The sequence below is a fragment of the Podarcis liolepis genome (assembly GCF_965112155.1).
Source record: "Podarcis liolepis genome assembly, chromosome: 2".
Taxonomy (NCBI): domain Eukaryota; kingdom Metazoa; phylum Chordata; class Lepidosauria; order Squamata; family Lacertidae; genus Podarcis; species Podarcis liolepis.
The window spans coordinates 2,031,322-2,052,781 of NC_139555.1; the positions used below are offsets into that span (position 1 = coordinate 2,031,322).

Genomic DNA, 21,460 nt, shown 5'->3' on the forward strand with positions numbered 1-21,460 from the left:
CAGGCATGCTTGGAAGGGAAGTAGTACAGAGCCTTCTCAGTGGTGGCTGCTCCCAGACTTTGGAAGTCCCTCCCTAGAGAAACTAGGCCGGCTCCCGTCCTTCCACTGGAAGGTGAAGAGCTTCTTGTTCCAACAAGTTTTGGGAAACTGACTGCTTTTAACAAAACGGCTAGTGACGTATGGTTTTTATTGTAATTATTTTTATGGTTTTGAAAGGTGTGTGTGTGTGTGTGTGTGTGTGTGTGTGTGTGTAGATATAGTTTTAATTCTATCTATGTTTAATTGTTTTTGAATGATTGTTTTTAGCTGTTCTTATTTTTATCTGTAAGCTGCCTTGAGTCTCTGCTAGGGAAAAAGGTCAGAGACCCTCAAATGTACTGAGTACAAGCAATCAGAATAAGGTTCACTATTTGACTGCTGATTCAGGACTCTAAACTGTGTTTTCTATAATTGACTTTTTATTTTGTTCTGTATATACCGCAATGTTCTTTTGTTGCAATGGCTGCAATGGCTGATGCAAATAAAGTCTCATTCATTCATTCACTGAGTACAAGTGGTGATCTTCATGTGGAGATAATCTCGCTCCCCACCCCCAAAACTGAAGGCAGTTAAAAGAGGGGTCACTGCATCATACTTTCATCTCTGGTAAACATGTTTTGCAGGTTTATGAATTATTTCAAAAATTTACAAAACCAATTTTATTAGAAGAAAGAGTGAGTTTTAAAAAGTAGTGTGTTCCATGGAAACAGACCCTTTCTCAAACTACTTTGAACTTTAAAAACCGTGACACAATATAGTATGCCGAAATGTCCGCTTCCAATTTCCACTGATGTTCTGAGGCAGATTTGCACTTTGAAAATCACCGAGGTTTCCACTGGCAATCAAAATGTGCTTTTTATTTCCCCAGTCATTAACAGCAGGTTTGGGGGAATTTTGCTGACCCCCTGTAGATTGAATCTCTTACCATGATCAGGAGGTGGCAAAAAGTCTCACTAGTGTCTACTCTGCTCAAGCTTACAAGCTTCATTATATAAACAAGCATGATTACAGCCATTTGCCTTTGGCAAATAACATGCATTGCGGAACTCTTGTCCTCCTGAGAACAAGAGAACACTCACACATATTTAGTTTGTGGAGCTGCATGTGAAATCATTTGATTTATATTCTACACAGTGATGGAAATCAGGGTCACATTCAAAGAGTTGCATAGCTTCTAGGGACGTGTGGATCTGTCAATTTGGATTCTCACTGCTTCTCATTTTTTCAGAATTTCACTTTGCCCCTTTGGATCACTTTTGTAATCACAAAAATCAACATTTTATTGTGCAATAATATACACATTTTAAATTTATTTTCCCCTAATATACACATTTTTGCAAGCAATTTCCCCATATAAATGCATTTATTTGTTATTTATCTATGTGTTTATGGACACTCCCCCAACATGCACATTTTTAAATACATTCTTTGGGTTTGGAAAAGTGCATCACAAAATCTGGACAAGTGCATATTTTGAAGGATACTCATGTTTCAGTTCATGCAAATTAGGCAACTGCACATTAAAGGATGAAGCATAATGAACACACACACATCATTATATATTAGCTCCATCAGAGTTTCTGCATCACTTGCCTTCAAGTCATGTCCTAAGATTCCATATTTTTTTGCACTAAAGGGGTGCCAATTTCATTTTTAAAAATATGCTGCTGATTGTAAATTAAAAAATATCAAAGCAGTTTTTAAAAAGCCTCAAGGTGGATAGTCAGTGTGGTGCCCTCCAGAAATTTTGGATTCTCTATCCCATCTCCCCTGACCATTGGTCCTGCTGGCCAGGGCTGATGCAAGTTGTGGTCCAAAACAGCTATCCATGTTCCCTACCTCTGTGCTATTACTGGTGGTACTGTGGTTCCTTGCTTATAATATTTATAATCTACTTTAGATGGACAGGGAATAGGAACAAAGGAGGGGGAGGGTTGCCAGCTTCTTTTCTTATCTAGCTCTCCTGGGTGCTCAGCTTTTGTCTCCTGCATGCTGTTAAGGCACAAGAGCAGAGCTGGTGAAGAAAAGGAGGTAACCCTGGGAATAAGTGGTGTCTGGCATAGGATAAAATAGAGGTGTATTTTTCTATTTTTGTAGTTTTTCTTATGTTTAAATTTTGAAACTTTTTATTGTTCGTGAAACTTTAATAAACATTATTTAAAATAAAATAAAATAGAGGTGAGTCAGCTTGTAGGAGGGAAACAGGTAAAGTGAGGTTGACACAATTCAAAGATGCTGCTAAAGTATTGCTACTCACGAATCTCTGCTGAGAAATAGAGATTCCAGGTGTCTTGGCACATAACCAGGTTTTGTGTTTCCTTGGAAAAAACATGGGAAAACAGAGGCTAGTGTTTTTATGAAATATGGTTTATTCATACACAGTTACACCTGAGTTTTATGGAGAAAGAGTTCACAGTATTTACATTTCAAGAGGCGCTTGTCCTTTCCCTGCAGCACAGCATTGGATCCAGAGGCATCTTAATTATGTATCATCATTTATTACATTCGTATGCTGCCTTCCATGCATAGCTCTCAGGGCGGTTCACAGCATAAAAATGCAAGATAAAAACACAAAATACATAATAAAAACAAGAAGAACAAACCAAACCAAACACCTGCACCCACGCCCCCAAGGAAGGTGGGAGGGACCATAATGAGTGGAGTTCACGGCACTCACTCAAAAATGTATCTATTTGGTGACCTTGCTTCTCCCAGCTTCTTGAAGGAAACAGTAATGCAATTATGTTATTGGTAAGAGTGTCTCTAAGTACAGAGTGCCCTTCCTTCATACTCACAACTTTAGCCAGTCCCAGCATAATTAAGGAGCTGAGAAGGGATGATAGCTCAAGGCTGCAGCATATGTTTGTATTCTGAATGCTCTGGGTTCAATCTCTGGCATCTCCAGGTTAAAAATGTGAGGCTGCAGGTGATTTGAAATGTACCCACACCTGAGGTACTGGAGAGCCATCAGAGTAGACAATGCACAAATTATCTGATCTGGCAGCTTCCTTTTTGTATGGATTAAGCTAGCCAGTAGCATCCCCTGTATATTCTAAGGGACCCATCACTTCTTGCAGCAAACAAATGTTTCTGAAACAGTTTAAGGTTGTCCTCTACTAGCCCTCCTAACCTATACAGTGACACTTCACCCCTTTCTGCATATGCCCACTTTCACTTTGACTGCAATCTGCTAATCCACAGATTCCAACCTTAATTTCAGCTTTGTATGGCCCCCCTGATTCCTGCAAAGGGCGATGTAATGAAAAATACAATCCAAAAGATGTTTGCCACTGCAACAGCAAATGTGAACGACACCAGAACTGTTGTGAAGACTACCACAGCCATTGCCATCAAGGTGAGTGAAAACTCTGGACGCTAATGTTACTAAAGTTCTCCTGTGGTCATTCCCTGCTTAAGTTGTCTTCCTAAAGCCATCTGGTTGACCTCCTCTGTGGGAAACAGATGGTGAACTAGGTAAGCCTTAGGTCTGGTCCAGTTTGGTATGACAGAAACATCTATATACATAAATGGAAAAGGTTTATACCTGTCTGGTCAGGGGGAAAGGTGGGGTATAAAACAACAACCCTTGACTAATGGGTTTTGGTTCTTGATGTTAGCCTATCATCATCACCACCATCCTTACAACTGATTATCCACCCTTCACCCTAAGGTCCTGGGGTGTGTTGCAACAATTAAAACACAACATTTTCTTTTTAAAATATATTACTATCACCAAGATGCCCTTAAGAGTCAAGACATTTCTCAAAAACAGTTTCATTTTGCACTGGTCAAGGGGCCTTGATATGGTTTGTGTACAATCATTTCTCCTTTCTTTTATCAGCTAATGCAGATGGCAAAGAAACGGGCACAGTATTTGATGGTGAGTACTTGAACTGCTTTTTAGACATGCATTGTTTGTGACATGTAGAATAACAAACCAGGAGCAGGTGGTGAGTTGGTTCGCTGGTGAGAGTTGTTGGTTGCTACTGTGGAGGAACTGAGGTGGCAGCATCTTCTGAACACCAGTTGCTGGGAACCACAGGAGGGGAAAGTGCTGCCTTGCTCAGGCCCTGCATGCAAGCTTCCCACAGGCACCTGGTTCTGGACTAGATGGGTCATTGGGCTGATCCAGAAGGTTGTCCTTACACTCGAATGTCTGTCTCTCCCACAGGGGAATTCTCCAGTAGTGATGATGCAATCACCAATGAAGAATTGCAACAAACATCTGAGCAGCTTTACCAAAGCGACATTAACAGAGCTGGGGAGGCTGATATCACCCTTAACAAGCAACACTTAGCTTCAAAGAACCAGGAGAACAAGGACCAGTCACCAGAACCGTGAGTTTCAACACAGACTTGATGCATGAAGGTGCCCTGTTTTTAAAAAGCATTAAGTCTCTGGCTACTGGATCAGGCCAGTGGCCCGCCTCTACTCCAGCATCCTGTGCTCACAGCGGTCAACCAGATGCCCCCAAAGTGAAAACCCCAAGCAGGCCCTGAGCACAGCTGTATTCTCCAGTTGCAGCTCATTCTTTGGTATTCAAAGATAGACTGTTCTTGTCTGCCATGTCCACCCTTTCCCAGACCACAAAAAGCACCCTGCAGGTGCCCCAAGACCATTCAATGTTAGCGTTACACATTTGCAAGGCTGGCACTGAAATAACTTGTGGCAGGAGCTCTGATAAAACCCTATCAAGCTAGACTTAAGCAGCTGCAACTCCAGTGATGGAGATGAAGCCTGCGTGCATTTAATGTTTGTAAAGAGCAGATTAAAAATAATTATTCTAGTTCAATTGAGTGGATGTATCTTGTCTTCCACTTGGGAAGTCTGCCCCCTGGTGGCCGCTTGGTCCTGCAGCAGTTTAAAAGAAAATCTCCAGCCTGCAGATGGATGAAAAGAGAGAGAGAGAGAGAGAGAGAGAGCAATCAAGAGAGAGAGAGAGAGAGCTGCAGCTGTGGGATGCAACTGCTTAAAAGTGCAACTCAAGAGCTCAGCATCTTTCCACTTCCTGCTAACCCGGAAGCACGCCCTGCAGGTAGGAGACGTGGGTCCAATAGGATGGGATGGGAGTTGGGAATTGGCAGAGAGGAAGGTGGTTGAAATAAATGTTTTTATGGGCTACTTTGATGTGGGTTTTTCATTTTGTTTTTTGCTGGTTTTAGCAAAAGGCTTTATTTATTGAGATACTCAAAAAGACAGAATTTAATAATCTCGCTAATTGTTAAACTGTAAGGCACTTTTTTAAAAAAGTACATTGCAAACTAGGGGTGTTGGGATTGCAGACTGGGGGTTTCGGACACTCAAAGGGATTCTTCCAGCATGAAGGCTGCTCTGGTTATCCAAACTGAACGTAGTAATAATTTGCCTGCATTTTACAAAGCACTTCAGGGCGGTTCAGACGCTTCCTTCCAGAAAGCTCCCCTGCCCGTGAAATCTTCCTAACAGCCTTGTGAGGGGGGCTCGTTCCTATGTTTGTAGCAAATGGTTTTGGAAGCAGGTGGCAGTTTACGAAGATGCTGGCTTTGTTTGATCATTTGTATTTTGCTGCCAATAACACTTTCTTGGTCTGCGTTAATTTTCTTGCCCTTACTGGCAGTGGCGGTGGCAGTGGCGGGGGCGGGGAGGGGATTTACGTATTTCTATGGGGAAAAGATTAATGTCATAAATTCATTTAGTGACTATGACAAAGCAGATGCCACTTGAAAATAAATATTAGAAATGTTAAACAATCCAGAAAAAATTAAGGAGCGTTTCATAAATTACTATAAAATTTTATATAAAGAGAAGGATGAAACTAAAACAGAATTCCTGACCAAGAATACATTACTATTGATAACAGAAGAAGAACAAAAATATTTTAATGCCCCCATAAACATTAGTGAAATAAAGGACGTGACGGCAAAATCTAAGGTCGGAAAATATCCAGGGCCAGACAGAATCTATGTAATGTAAAAAGAAAAAAACAAAACTTATGGTGAAAAATTTGGATGCACAAGAAAAAGCAGAGCTGGAAAAAGACAGGATTAAAAGTGACTAACAAAGCCAGATATCTGGGAATTTGGATTACTATGAAAAACATCAATCTCTAGAAGGATAATTATATAAAGGCCTGGAATGAAATAAAAAAGGAGTTAGAAAGTTGGAATAGGAGAGACCACACATGCGCCGGACAGGATAGATGCACACCCGCTTCACTCTTGGAGCTTTCTAATTAAAAGCTAAAGTAAAATAAGATTAATGAAAAGCCAACTGATAGTAGAGCTTTCTTCATAGCGGTTAATTGGCCTAGGAGTTGGCTCTGAGATCTGACGGAGGGGAGAAATAATTCTTTGGTGTTTGAAAGGGCGTAACAAAATGGTGAAGTCAGTGAAGGAGTTGGGGGAGATGATTCAATGTTCAGAAGCTAACATACGGGCTGATATGCATGAGTTAAAAGCAGAGATGAGACGAATGCCGGCAGCTGTTGGAAAAGTCACAAAAACAGCAGATAAGTGGCCGAAGCAAATGCAAATAAAATAGAAGCCCTGACTAAGAGAATTGCCCAGATGAATGACAGACAACGCAGAAGAAACTTAAAATTTGCCGGTATATTAGAAGAGATCCCGAACAAGGACTTGGAAAAGGTACTCCTGAGCTGGCTTAGAGAGCAAGGAATTGCGATTGAACAGGAAGAAATAGAGAGAGTACATTGGCTGTTTACACCGAGAAGGATGGTTGGAGCCTCTAGAGAGGTAATTGTTGCATTCGCTAGAGAGAGAAAGAGAGACCAGATTTATAAAGCTCTTCAGCAGAAGACTTGCAGTTTAAAGAAAGAAAAGTGATAGTGCACCAGGACTTTTCTCAGGAGACACTCCAAGATAGATGGCAGTTACAACAGTTTGCAGAAGCTTTATTTAAAGTGAAAATCCTTTTCACTTGCGCCTACCCTGCAACACTGGTGGCATTTAAAGATGAAAAAAAATACTCAGCTAGGGACCCAAAAGAAGCAAAGAAAATGTTAGTGGACTTGGGGGTTGGCCTGCAGAACAGACTGAACAAGAACAAGCAAGTGAGGAGGAGGAATCGGAAGAAGAAGAGGGGGAATTATCCCAGGAATCCCCAGCGCAGGGGAAAGAGAAGACGAAGAGGATGGGGGGGGGAGCAGTAAGGTGTAAAACAGGGGTATGCAAAGTAGGCTACCCGTAAATATAATTTTGCTTTTCGTTTGTTGACGTTATAACGCTCTGAGAGAAGAGGGGGTGAAACGTGGTCTCCCAAGGTTGCCATGAGACAGAGATCTTTAAGATCTCTACAAGAGTCTCAGGAGGGAAGGGGGAGGGGCATGAAGGAATCATAAATGTAGGTAAAGAATATGTGCACGGACGAATTCAAAAAAATAAACATTGAAAGGGATAATGGACAGCACCTTAAAGATTTTATCGCTAAATGTTAATGGGCTGACTTCTAATACTAAGCATATAAGATAATGGAATTGACGAAGAAAATGAAGGTAGATATATTATGTTTGCAGGAAACACACAGAGACAAAGTAAACAACAAACCTCTGTTGCCTTCCCAGCATTGGGGTTTAAAAATAGAATCTAAAGCAATAAGACCAGAGTGGTTGCTCTATTATGTAATAGAAATCTGAGGCTAGAGGTCTTGAATTGGAAGAAGGATAATGACAGGTAAAGGTACCCCTGCCCATATGGGCCAGTCGTGTCCAACTCTAGGGTTGTGCGCTCATCTCACTCTAGAGGCCGGGAGCCAGCGCTGTCCGCAGACACTTCCGGGTCACGTGGCCAGCGTGACGAAGCCGCTCTAGCGAGCCAGCACCAGTGCAGCACACGGAAACACCATTTACCTTCCCGCTATAAAGCGGTACCTATTTATCTACTTGCATTTAAGAGTGCTTTCAAACTGCTAGGTGGGCAGGAGCTGGGACCGAAAGATGGGAGCTCACCCCGCCGTGGGAATTCGAACCGCCAACCATGCGATCGGCATGTCCTAGGTGCTGAGGTTTTACCCACAGTGCCACCGGCGTCCCACAATGACGGTAGATACGTATTTATAAAAAATAAAATAATGAAGAAAATTTTCACAATAGCCAATATATACTGCCCAAATAAAGGACAGAAAAAAATTATAAGGAAAACTTTAGATTAGAGGCATATACGGAAGGGGAAACTATTGTGACTGGCGATTTCAATTGGAGTTTAAGACGGAGCAATCATTTAAGTTAACAAAATGGGGATTAAAAGATGTGTTTAATCTGGGGAACCCTAGTACAAAACACACCTTTTTTCGAATAGATAAAAGACATACATATATATAGATTATGTGTTAACTAAAGATAGTAATGAACTTGTTGTTAAGGATACACAGACTTTGGGAATATGGATCTCAGATCATGCCCCACTGTTGGTAGAGCTGGGATTAGAGGAGGAAGGACAAAGTAGAAGATGGTGGTATAACAATATAGCAATGGCTAAAGACTATGATAGGGCATGTATTAGAAAACAATGTAATTGGTATTTTAAAGAAAATAACGGTGCGGGGGAGATCTCGATCGTGTGGGATGCATTTAAAGCTGTAATAAGAGGTCAATGTATAATGAAAGAGAAGACTATTAAGAAAGGATGGTATTCAGGGAGGCAGGAAAAAATTAAAGAAATTGAAATATTACAACAGCACCAGCAAATTACTCAAAGGAATAGACAGGGGCAATTAAGAAAATTAGAACAAGAACTAGATGAATTATATTGGTTCAAGGTTTGGAAGGGAGATAATATTATTAAAAATGAGTTTCAGAGAACTTCAATAAGATCAAATAAGAAGTTAGCAAAATACTTAAGGAAAAGGTGGGATAAACAGAGGGTTAAGGCTATTAGAATTAAAAGGAACATACTTATACAAAGCTCTAAAGAAACAAGGAAGAAATTTGCAGCATTTTATCAAAAATTATATAAAGAAGAAAACAAAAACATTAGCAGCAAAGGTTTAGGGATTAAGATAGGGTGCAACACCCTGGCCGATCGACGGAAAAGTCAAGGCCCTCCTGCTTCCGATCATGTTGAAAAAGTATCTCCTCATAGACCTGAGCAGCTCTGCGGAGGCGGCCATCTGACTTCAAGGGTGGACCAAGAAGACCACTGATCTACCAAGGGGTTTATCCAATCTCTGAGGCCTTCACGCCATACGCACCAGTCAGTTGTGGACACGGATGTTGGTCACGCATGGGATGACATTCGTGGGATTGTTGCACAGGGTGTTACTGCACCATACTGATTCACACACATGGACTGGGCTTTTGCCCTACAATGGACGAATGCCCCACCACGCAGGAGGGCTTCTGCAGCTCAGACCATCCCACACTCTGCCATCATCAGCAATGCATAGTTCACATCCTCTTGGTAGTACACAGAGTTGGCTTTCCTCTCCAGCAGCTCATGAAGGACCGCAATCCATCTGTCATCTTCTACCACGGCGCTGGAGCTTCACAAGAAAACAAGGCAAATAAAACACCACCATGACCATATGAGAAGGGCAAAGTTCTGCGCTGGTGGTGCTGGTGGTTTGGTAACAATTAAGAGCCAGTCAGTAGGCAGCTCAGAGGGAAGAAGGGTGTGCCAATGAGAAGCCATGTCATTCTGGGCCACATTCTGGGGGCCACATGCCAGTGGTGGGCAGGGCCAGAGTGGGAAGGAGAAACTAATGTGATTTATTTTATTTTATTTATTTATTTATTTTACCATTAGACCACCAGGTCCATCTAGCTCAGTAGTGTATGCACTGACTGACAGCACAACAGCTCTGCAGGGTTTCAGGCAGGGGATATTATAAGCACCAACTGGGAGATGCCATTAGGGACTGAACCTGGGGCCTTCTGTGTGTACTTAAGGTGCTCTCCCCTTAGCCATGGCCCTTTCCCTGAAAGGCAGGGTTCCGTTTGTGCATTTCATGGTATTTATACACCGCTTGCTTGTAGAAAACTCTCAAACATGCTAGTCCTCATAGTTTTGAAGACTGGGCTGAACTGAATAAGAACCCAGCTCAGTATTGTCTACATTGACGGGGAAGCAGCTTCCCAGTTACCTTTCCATCATTTCCTGCAGCACAGGATCCATACATTCCAAGATCTTGTCAACCAACGGCTGGTACTCAAAGATGATCTGGTGGAAGCCATGGAGAAAAGACATTCTGCCCCACCCCCCTGCGTCGATTCATTCAGGAAATGGTCTAAAGCTTCTTCCTCGGCCTACCAAAAAATAAATTCTTCATCATCATCACATTATTTTAAACTACTCACACACACACCCAGGAAACAAGAGGCATTATCACATTTCAAGGAGAAATTGCAGCCAGGCACAATCATTCATGGAGGGAGTGGCCTGGAGGAAGTCCCAAGGGCCACACAGAGAGGCCTCAAGGGCCAGATCTGTACCCCCACTGTCCCAGGCATAAGATTCCCTACTCCTGCTTTTGAAAAAGCGCCATCTTAAAAGAGCTGTGTGAGAGGAATGCTGTGACCTTGGTCACAAACTGTAAAGGGAACTTGTCATTTTTAACCTGTCAAAAAGGTAGTTTTTAAGCCAGTTTCAAACCTTTGGGAGTAAATTGCCATGAGTATAGTGCATTTGAAGGGGAAACTCTGGGTGCACCAGACAAAAATGACATGTGGTAAAAATGGGCCTCTGGGCCAGCAATAAGCGTTTCAGGGCTAGTCACTCAAGGGAACTTTCTGCAAGGCTGTCAGAGGTTAAGGAGACAGGCTTTGCCAGGGTCCATCCTTAAGATGCCACAGCAACAAAACAACTTGATCTCTTGGGAGACCAGGGGCATGCAGGTCTCCTGCTCTCAGCTTGCTAGGGCAGGATGGAACTGGGGCCACCCCACGCAGGAGTCAAGAGACTAGTAGCTCATGACATGGCATTCCTGTCTTGGGAAGGAGTGATACAGTGGCAAGTAGAAGGCTAGCCCCTTAGCTCATGAGTAGGCAAACTAAGGCCTGGAGGCCGGATCTGGCCCAATCACCTTCTCAATCTGGCCCGTGGACAGTCAGCATGTTTTTACATGAGTAGAATGCGTCCTTTTATTTAAAATGCATCTCTGGGTTATTTGTGGGGCATAGGAATTCATTCATTCATTTCCCCCCAAAAAATATAGTCTGAGGGACTGGCCCCCTGATGAAAAAGTTTGCTGACCCTGCTTTAGATGCATGCCTTTATGTGGAGCAGCACAGTCATTAACCCAACAGGTCCAGAGTTTCCTTGCCCCTCCAATCCTAGAAAAGAACTCTCGATTGCAACTGCCATTGCCCTGTTGATATAGAATCAGAGCTGTAGCGCCATTCATAACGTAAGAATATTCTTCACAATTATGAGCAGGGCAGTGGAGACAAGTTGAAAGCTGCAACAGCCTATGATTCTATGAAATTAACCCAGAGCAAGAGATGTGATCTCACAGTGTTCAAAAAGCTAAAGAGACCCTCTCCTTATCAAGGAGGCCACCTGACTTTTCTTTCCAGGGGCAGGATGGGTCTGCATTTCAGATCCACCCCCCCCCCAAGTAAAATACTACTACTTTTTTTAAGCTACCACATTTCCCGAGGCAAGTTGCAAGGCCCCATGTCTGGCAGCGGGTCCACTGTAGGATAGAAAAGCTATTTGCCACATGACTCCTGGATCCTGAGGTTACGGGCGCAAAACCAGAATGGCTATCCCTCACTCCATATGCAGCAGCACTTTCTATTACAATTTTTTGTAGAGAATTTATTTGGCTATTTTTGCAATTTGTGGCATTTGGAAGGTTGTAACCAGCCACGGCAAAACAGGTTGTACAGAGAGCACAGTGGGACTTAAGTTTAGGCATGTATAGGACAGTAAAACCCAATGAACAGCTTGGCTGAGTGGGGATTTGAACCTGGGTCTCCCCAGTCCTAGACCTACAGACTCTAACCACTACACCACACTGCTTGCACTGGGGGTGAACCTTTTTCACTTTGCAAAGTCACAGCTTCTGAAATAGGTGCTGCTGGTGGTGAAAGAACACTGCCTCACTCTAGTCCATTCATGCCCACACAATGTGATTATTTTCAAGGTCTGATGTTTTCATTTCTGTCAAGGAAAGCACTTCCCTGTAAATGGTGCAGGAGAACTCATGCAAATCTTTCCCAAAAAGTAGGGAATGCTGCACCATTTCATTCTTTGGAGGGCTGGCCCCGCCCCAAATTGCCACTGCAGCTGTCGCTTGTTACCTCCGTGAGTAGACTAAGAGGAAGTCCGTGGGAAATGTTAAAAGGGAAAGGCTACCCTTCTGACATAAAAAATGGGGTTTCCCCAAGAAAAGGCACTTTACTTCGTTTTTCACTTCCAGTAAAAAAACCAACAGCCGCAATTAATGCTAAACAATTTTGAATGGGGCAAGCATTCTAATGACCAAGAGCAGGCGTGGGGAATGCTGTGCCCCCTGCCCCTGGATGTTACTGAACTACAACACAACTCCAGCTGTTCCTAGCCACGCCGGGGAGGGCTGATGAAAGATTCTCCATCCCTGGCGTAATGAGCTATCCAATTTCGCCTGCATATTTTCCTTGCACTTAGTAAACAAAGCTAAAAAGTTTGAACCTGCCAAGCTAATATTTATTTTCAAGCCTGCTTTGTCATCATCACTAAATGATTTTATCTTTCCCCCATAGAAATACGTAAATCCCCTGCCCACCCCCACCACTGCCACCGCCACTGCCAGTAAGGGCAAGAAAATTAATGCAGACCAAGAAAGTGTTATTGGCAACAAAATACAAATGATCAAACAAAGCCAGCATCTTCGTAAACTGCCACCTGCTTCCAAAACCATTTGCTACAAACATAGGAACGAGCCCCCCTCACAAGGCTGTTAGGAAGATTTCACGGGCAGGGGAGCTTTCTGGAAGGAAGCGTCTGAACTGCCCTGAAGTGCTTTGTAAAATGCAGGCAAATTATTACTACGTTCAGTTTGGATAACCAGAGCAGCCTTCCCTCCTCACCACACACCACGCTGGAAGAATCCCTTTGAGTGTCCGAAACCCCCAGTCTGCAATCCCAACACCCCTAGTTTGCAATGTACTTTTTTAAAAAAGTGCCTTACAGTTTAACAATTAGCAAGATTATTAAATTCTGTCTTTTTGAGTATCTCAATAAATAAAGCCTTTTGCTAAAACCAGCAAAAAACAACAACAAAAACCCGCATCAAAGTAGCCCATAAAAACATTTATTTCAACCACCTTCCTCTCTGCCAATTCCCAACTCCCATCCCATCCTATTGGACCCACCTCTCCTACCTGCAGGGCGTGCCTCCGGGTTAGCAGGAAGTGGAAAGATGCTGAGCTCTTGAGTTGCACTTTTAAGCAGTTGCATCCCACAGCTGCAGCTCTCTCTCTCTCTCCTGATTGCTCGCTCTCCCCACAGTTTTCATCTAAGTGACCTGAGTGACCTGCCTGCCTGCCAAGCAGCAGCAGCAACACAGAAAAGTAAATGTAGATGATGCTCAACTGGTTGCATCTCAGCTACGGGAAACAGGTTTTAAAGGAGGGAGGTGGAATCCACCTATTTAACATTCCAGTGCTTAAAGCAAAGGTGGGAATACTCATTGAGATTCTCAACTTTAAAATTTGCATGTGGACATCCAAAATCTAAAAAATTCAGTTCAAGTGGATATTCAATTTACAATTTTTAAGGGGAAACTATTCCTTTTACTGGGCTTTTGTGCATCACTACTTTGGAAGCAAGAGTTGAGTTACAGCCAAAAAACAATTATACTTTTTTGAATGTCGGGTATCAGCCTTCCTATTTTCTTTAATGCTATAACATACACATGAGTAATACCGATTACTGAAATCTCAAGCAAATTTTCCTAGCATGCAGCTTAATCCTATCCATTTTTACTTGGAAGTGCCACAGTGTTCATTGAGGCATTATCCCAGATCAGCATACATAGGATTGCAAAATGACAAATTTCATTTTGGTTGCATATCTAAAGTTCCCCCTGTATCAAAGGAGTTCTTACTGAATCTGCATCCCATCAGATGGTGGATCTCGAGCAGAGGATAGAACCCTTAAACTGCAATCCTATGCTCACTTTCCTGGGAGAAAGTCTTAAGGGGCACAAAAGAACTGTGCAAAATACATGGTTAAACCAACAAGACTTTAAGATTTACTTCCTGTAATAAAAATATTTCACCATAAATGTGAAATTTTGCATTTAGATTTTAATATTTCACCAAAGTTCTATCTGAAATTTCATCTTCAATTTCATTTCCTAATGATTGAGTGACAGACCTCAGTGACTGGAGACATTAAGTTACATCCAATGTTATTGCTGAACTATACTGGAAGAGGGAAATTCTCATTTCCTTTTAAATTAGACAGATGCCTCAAAGGCACACCCATGCTAAATTTTCATTTCTCTTCTAGGATTCTTTCCAGTGAATAGAAGCAGTGCATGGTTCTTGTCCTCTTCCCAGTCTCCTCCCTCTTCTCCATCTGCCCACTCATCATTGTCGCACCACCACCTGGCCTTCTTCACTTTGGGATTCCCCAGCTGGTTTCTCTCACCATTCCTCTACATCCAGCCAGTCCATGACACTCCCCGCATGCTAGATTTGTAGGATTAGAAACTTGTTTCTTTTTAATACAAGGCACCGTTCAGTTGTGTGTACAGTAGTACAGTCCAGGCATTTTAATAGGAAACATTCTATTTCTGTGTGCTTCAGCTCCTAACCTCAGCAGAGTGTTTAGCTGGGGACCCTGTAAGAACAAAAAAGACCATCTTCATAGCAGGTATTTTTGTTTGTGTGTGTGCAGGCTCTTCAGCTACGTCAACCAGGAGAAGCTCTTCTCCAAGCCGACTTATGCTAGTTTCATTAAGCTGCTGGATAATTACCATAAAAGTGTAGGGACAGGGGAAGAATTCACTGCTGAGCAACTGAAGGAGCAGGATAACTTCCTGAGTGAGGTCATGAAGACTGAGGTGATGAAAGTGCTTTACAAATTCCTGCACAACAAACGTAAGTCTTTCTTCATAATAAGGTCTCTGCCAGCATAGCCACTATGGTCCCTCCAGGTGTTGTTGACTACCACTCCCATCAGCCCAGACCATGGCCCATGCTACCTGGGGCTTATGGGTATTATAGTCCAAATTTCTGGAGTTGGATACGCCTGACCTATGCAACTGAATTTAAGGGCCTTTTTGGTAGTAGCACCTGAGTTATGGGGTTCCCTCCCCAGAGAGGCCCTTTCCAGCTAAAGACATTTTTCCCAAGGCCTTTTAAATTTGTGGAATGTTCTCCCCAGGGAGGCTCACCTGGCTCCTTCCTTATACACCTTTAGGCACCAGGCACAAATGTTCCTCTTCAACCAGGCCTTTGGCTGATTGACATCCTTTTAAATGTGTTTGTGGGAGGGGAGGGAGATTTGTTGGTTGCAATTGTTTTTATTACGTATTTTGTGTTTTTATCTTGTATTTCTATGTTGTGAACTGCCCTAAGGTCTATGGATGAAGGGAGATATAAAAAATAAATAAATAAAAAGAAATAAATAAATAATTCTTAATATATTTTGGAGAGCTTTTTCCTGCTATTTTATGTGGCTGCTGTTTTTATCTAAGGTGTGCTTGTGTGCTGGGGTGGGTAGTGGCAGTGCCTGTTGGATGATGAGTGCAACATCATTGCCCAAAACCCTCCTGTACCTATTCTCTCACTGTATATCCCTCTCTTTCCTTGATATTGTAGTTTTCATTTTTGGGTTGTTGTTGTTTTAAAGGAAATCTCTCTAGTGCTGGGAACCCCAAGATTCTTGGGGTTGAAGTCATGACAGTTTAAACATTTTAGTGCAAAGTCTGACTTTCATTCAAACACTACTTTTTCTGCGAGTGTCACATCATTAGTAAGCACAGCTGGTCCCCATTGCTTCACCCAAGCTATGCAGAACATTAAAGGGGAGATACAGGATTTCTTTGGGATATTTTATTTTGGTTCTTTTGAGTGAGAAATTAATGCCTTTTGTCTTCCCCTCCCCATCTCTTTCCTAGATCGTTATGGCACAGAGGCAGAGTTTGTTGCTGACCTAAAGGATATATGGTTTGGCCTTTATTCCAGGGGCAAAGATGAGCATGACTCCAGTGGCTTTGAACATGTGTTTATAGGTACATGCAATTAGGTTTCATGCAATTACCCACCTCCACTTATTTGCAAGCGTTGTTTGCCCCATCTGATGCTCTTTTGACGCCATTTTTTAAACTTGAGAAAGTTTCTATTTTGAATTATCTAAACAATTAAGAAGCACATGATGATGTCGCAACAACATGTAGCCAGTCAGGTCTAGAAACAGGGTGGCACCATTAACTTGAATCTACTAGCCTTCTCTGTGGTTTTGGCTACATGAACATTTGCACAGGAAGACTCAAACTGGCATTAATATATACAGTACTAGACCGCAGGGCAGCTTGCACCACTCCCCTGGGTTCCCTCCAGCTGCACTGCTGCTGCTTACTGGCATGGAGAAGAAGAGGGGCAAGGCAGTGGCAGTGTGCTGGCCCAGTTGCACTGCACTGACTTCATTGCCACTTCACACCTCTGCAACCAGGTTGGCTGAACGGTGCAGCCCGACCACAACACCTGTTGCTGCATATATATATGCAGATAAATACATATTTTCCTTTTGTTGTTCTCATCACCCAGAAGTAAACTTAAAATGCCCATATTTAGTGGCAGCAGGATTTACTAGTCATTAATGGAAAATGTTCTTTACTTTTTAGGGGAAGTCAAGAAAGGAAAAGTATCTGGATTCCACAACTGGATTCGTTTTTATCTGCTGGAGAAGCAGGGTATAATTAACTATTTCAGCTACAACTATGATGGTCCGGTGAGTATCCCTGGGGATGGCTACAGTCTTTCAGACTCTTTGAACGCATCTTGGAGAATGAAAGTTCCATTAAAAAAAATAAAAAACCATAAATTTTGCATAGCAGCTAAAATGAGACACAGACTTCTACCTCAATGACTGCAAACATTTTTTCTTACTAATTTTTATTACTTTGTGATAAGTTATGTACAAATTAACACTTAGCCATGTAAACAATAACAGAACCACGCATAGATCAAGCATTTTAGAAAATTTATTTTAGTGCCACAGAAAGGAGCAAATGTTGGTGGGGCAGTGCCCAGTTGCCCCAGTAAACCAGCCTCTGCTGCCTGTTCTTAGTCTCCCTGCTCTAACAGCCATGTGCCTGATATATAGCAATAAACAACAAAGGGCTTCATTTGGAGGTGCCTCTCCACAAAATACTGCCCTACACTGCCACCTAGGGTTGGGTGACAGAATGAGATGATCCCTAAGAAGCATATTTTTCAGGGGGAATGAAAATGCTGGGTGCCAGACTCACCTGCTGCCTATAGCAAAGCTCAAACCACTCTATTAAGTAAACTGCATTTTGCCGTTTAACTGAACTCTCTTAGGCTGTGGTCCTGAATTTCGCACCTGTGGGCAACAGGATATCCTCAGGGATCTCCTCTAGTGACCACCAAGGTCCAAACCTATTATGTTAATTAAAACAAAAGCCTTCATAACACTCTTTTGGGGAAAGTGTTAGGTGTTTTGCGAGGAGGGAGTCCTGAGCACTGGCAATTTTCTTCTGTGAAATGGGCATGTTGTGGTGCCCATGGCAATTCCCTAGATTTACAATGTGTTCCTGAGTCCCCAAAGGTTGGGGACCTCTGTTCTTAGAACACCTATTTCAGAGGGTGCCTCCCATTTGAAAGGTCACAATCTGTTATTTTCTGAACACCAAGAGAAGGTAAAGAGGAACAGAGCACAGGGAATACGTATTCTGACTTAGTTTTTCCAAAGTATTATATGGCTGCTTTGCATCTCAAGGCAGTAAGATGTAGATCCATCAGCACCAAAAAGGCTGTCTCTCTCTTGACCTAGTCTATGGGCAACCTGTGCATAAGACCTCTGAGGGCAATCTCAAGGCCTGGGCAGGTTTACCTGGGTACAGTTGGCCATAGGAACAGAGAAAGCAGCCTTCTCATGAGTCCATTTAGTTGGTCCATTTAGCTCAGTCTACATCAACTGGCTGTGGCTCAACAGGGTTTCAGGCAGGGGACAATCCCAGCCCTTCCTGGTGGTGCCAGCTCCTTCAAATAACCTGGTTCCAAATAGTTTAGGGCTTTTTAGGCTGGAAACAAACAAGTAACCAATGCAGCAGACACATTACAGATGTTATCTGCTCAGACCATGTGCCCCCACAAGCATCCAAGTGAGTTCCAAATTACCTTTAAAAGCAGTCCGTCCACCCACTTTATCTGCACCTCATGCAGAGCACATTGCAATCATCTAGCCTCATTTACCCATAAGATGAACCCCTCAACTCTTACATAAAAGTATACCTGTATTCTTCTGCCAAATATTGGAGGTGCGGCATGCTAGACCACTTATATACCACCATCAACACAAATACTCATATCCTCAGAATTGGGGAGTTTTCACAGCTTAACATTGCAAAATTCTCCCCCCCCCCAAATGTCTTTAAATATCCTCCTTAATAATTTCTGGTGCTTTCATTTTCCGGTTTAGTGGACCTCATACCCAGATGTGTTGGGGCTGCAGTTCAATTGGGATGGATTTTACAAGGAGGTTGGAACAGCCTTTATTGGAAGCAGCCCTGAATTAGAATTTGGACTCTATTCACTGTGTTTCATTGCTAGGCCTGGAAAAGTGTGAGTATAATGACATTTACAGGACATTTACATAACTATTGTGTCTATAGACCTCTCCAATGTGCTGTGTTCTTTGTAGAAAAAAGGGTGCCGGTACTCACCATCAAGTACAATGAGTGCCCCCAAAACCCGCCATAGTATGCAAGGGAAAGGGAAAGGGGAGGAGGAGGGGAGAGCAAGCTCAAGCTCTTAAAGCTGCAGTTCCTAATTCATTACTATAAATGCAAAATAAGTTCTTAAAGATACAGTTCCTAAATCAGCAATATATGATTTTTTTTCATGTCTCCTGCCCAGACTGATACCTCAGTCAGTGAAGCATGAGACTCTTAATCTCAGGGTTGTGGGTTCAAGACTCACGTTGGGTGAAAGATTCCTGCACTGCAGGGGGTAGGACTAGAGGACTCTTGTGGTCCCTTCCAACTCTACAATGCTATTATTCTTCCTCTTCCTGCACTCCTTACCACCAACCACATTTTATTACAGTTTAAATCCCTTAATTAGACATTAGGACTGTGCAAATACCCCAATTCAGTTCAAGGCCCAAATCAGTTCCTAATTGGATCAGGGCCTAATTAGGATCACTGATCAAAGTCTGAACTGCTTTGGGGGTCCTTTGCACAGCTGTACTAATTGTATCTGTGGCATCTAGTCCCTGCTGTGCAGGCTGCAAAGCAAGCATGGGGTTTGTCTACTGCCTTTGGAATGGAGAGCCAAATACTTTGTTAGTTCAGATGACAGATGGTCAAGAGGAGGGTGCAGATAAAATTTGAGAGAGAGGAAAAGGCAGGTGGCTCAGGAACAGTATTTTATTTCATAAAATGTATATGCTGCTTGATCGTAAAAAATAGAGAAAGGAAAAGAAAAGCCTCAAAGTGGTATGGAACAGGTTCACCCAAACACAATAAGTTGACTTACTGTTTGTAGATGTTGCAGCCATCTTATGACTGGTTCTGCTCATGTTCACACAGTCCAGGACAATCCGTGTCTTGGAAATATGTTGAGTTGTGATCTGGATGTTTTTTTGTAAGGCTGATGATTCCACATGCACCAGTCTGTGGGAAAGGGAGAGGGAAAGGGGAAAGGGAGGGAAAGGGAGAGGGAGAGGGAGAGGGAAAGGGAGAGGGAGAGGGAAAGGGAGAGGGAAGAGGGAAAGGGAGAGGGAAAGGGAGAGGGAGAGGGAAAGGGAGAGGGAAAGGGAGAGGGAGAGGGAGAGGGAGAGGGAGAGGGAAAGGGAAAGGGAGAGGGAAAGGGGGAGGGAAAGGGGGAGGGAAAGGGTCTTGGTGGCAATGCAAAGCTGACTTGAATAAGAACTAGTTTTCTCCCAGTGTGGAACCTCTGATTGGAACTGTGGTCTGGTTCAAAAGAAAGAGCTGAAGGTTTGAGTAGCAAGATTATTAAATGTCAATCTTCTGTTCTTCAGGTGTCAACTGAAAATTGGGGGCTACAACCTGGGGATTCAGACTTATACCTGGGATAAATCCACCTATGGAAATGGGAAAAAGTACATAGCCACAGCTTATGTGGTTTCCCCATGATGCTACAAGATCCTGAATATGAAAACATCCTGAATGGCCAGGTGCAGTCTGCATGATGCAGCTGCATTTGTCTGGGAGCTGCTCTACATAGCCTCTCATCTTTCGATTGTACATTTTTGTCTGTTGGTTTGCCTAAGTCATATGGAGTGTGCAACAGGTCTTGTGACAGTGAGCACCATTCATGCTCCAAGTAATACTCTGCCAGAAGTGACTCCACATTTTGCCTAAAGCACAGTCCAAGGTGGATTCACAAAAAAACACCTGGAGAATGTAAATGGAAAGTGAAACAATCACCATCAACAACAACTGGGGAAAAACAAACTTTTCTATCCCACCAACATAAGAACATAAGAGGAGCCTTACTGGAGGTCCATCTCGTCCAGCCTCCTGTTCTCACAGTTGCCAACCAGGTGCCCATGGAAAGCCCACAGGGAGGACATGCACTGGGGCACCCTCCACATTTTTGATCCCCAGCAACTGGTATTTAAAGGCATGTCACTTGAGACACTGAAGGCAGTAAACCACCACCATCTCTAGGAACCACTGGTAGTCGTATCCTTCTATCTAAGGCAAAATTTGGTATAAAATGGAGGTTCCTACCCCCAAGAAATTTCACAGGCAGCCAAACTAGAGCCAAGAATGCTAGCAACATTTCTCAGCAGGGGTGGGTCCAGGGTTGATGGTGTCCTCCAGGCAAATAGTACTCTAGTGAGCCCCCTGATCTGTCACTGGGTCCTCGAAGGCTGATCTAGCTCTTGTGGCAACACTCTAAGCAACACTGAACACCTTAGGGTGGTTAAGTATCCTCCTTTAAAGACAATATTTGAAAGGTTGACGGAAGACATTCCACTATTTGAAGGAGGTTGTCTGGTCCAATGACCCTAAAAAGGGTGACCTTGAAGGTGACAATCAATAGTCACTACCTGGAGAGCGAACCAAACAGGCAGACACACAGGTCCCCTGGTCACAGCCTTTCCTATTATGGTGTGATGTATTGTATTTTTGTAAGTAGTTCTTTCCAAAATTGCAACTTTACATATAAACAAGTGCCTGCAAATTTCGTGGTCTTCCTTTCCTGGTGATGCATAAATTACCCCCTTAAGGTTACTGGGTGTAATCATGTATTAAATTTTCCACAATGCTCCAGAGGAGA

The 21,460-nt window shown here is 42.9% G+C and overlaps 2 protein-coding genes across 2 annotated transcripts in view; both read left to right on the plus strand.

The window, feature by feature from the left end:
* ENDOU (endonuclease, poly(U) specific) overlaps nucleotides 1-21,364 on the plus strand; it is a 30,544-nt gene extending 9,180 nt beyond the window's left edge. Inside the window, exons 3-10 of the mRNA XM_083486740.1 lie at nucleotides 3,260-3,394; nucleotides 3,881-3,919; nucleotides 4,211-4,376; nucleotides 14,859-15,061; nucleotides 16,084-16,197; nucleotides 16,810-16,916; nucleotides 18,630-18,772; nucleotides 20,193-21,364. Coding sequence (XP_083342866.1) covers nucleotides 3,260-3,394; nucleotides 3,881-3,919; nucleotides 4,211-4,376; nucleotides 14,859-15,061; nucleotides 16,084-16,197; nucleotides 16,810-16,916; nucleotides 18,630-18,772; nucleotides 20,193-20,307 — 1,022 coding nt within the window. The 3' untranslated portion in view covers nucleotides 20,308-21,364. The remainder of the gene's footprint in view (nucleotides 1-3,259; nucleotides 3,395-3,880; nucleotides 3,920-4,210; nucleotides 4,377-14,858; nucleotides 15,062-16,083; nucleotides 16,198-16,809; nucleotides 16,917-18,629; nucleotides 18,773-20,192) is intronic.
* The window catches only part of LOC310699149 (histone H2B 5-like), a 960,349-nt gene that overhangs the window by 411,652 nt on the left and 527,237 nt on the right, over nucleotides 1-21,460 (plus strand). The gene's annotated exons all lie outside the window — the stretch shown is intronic.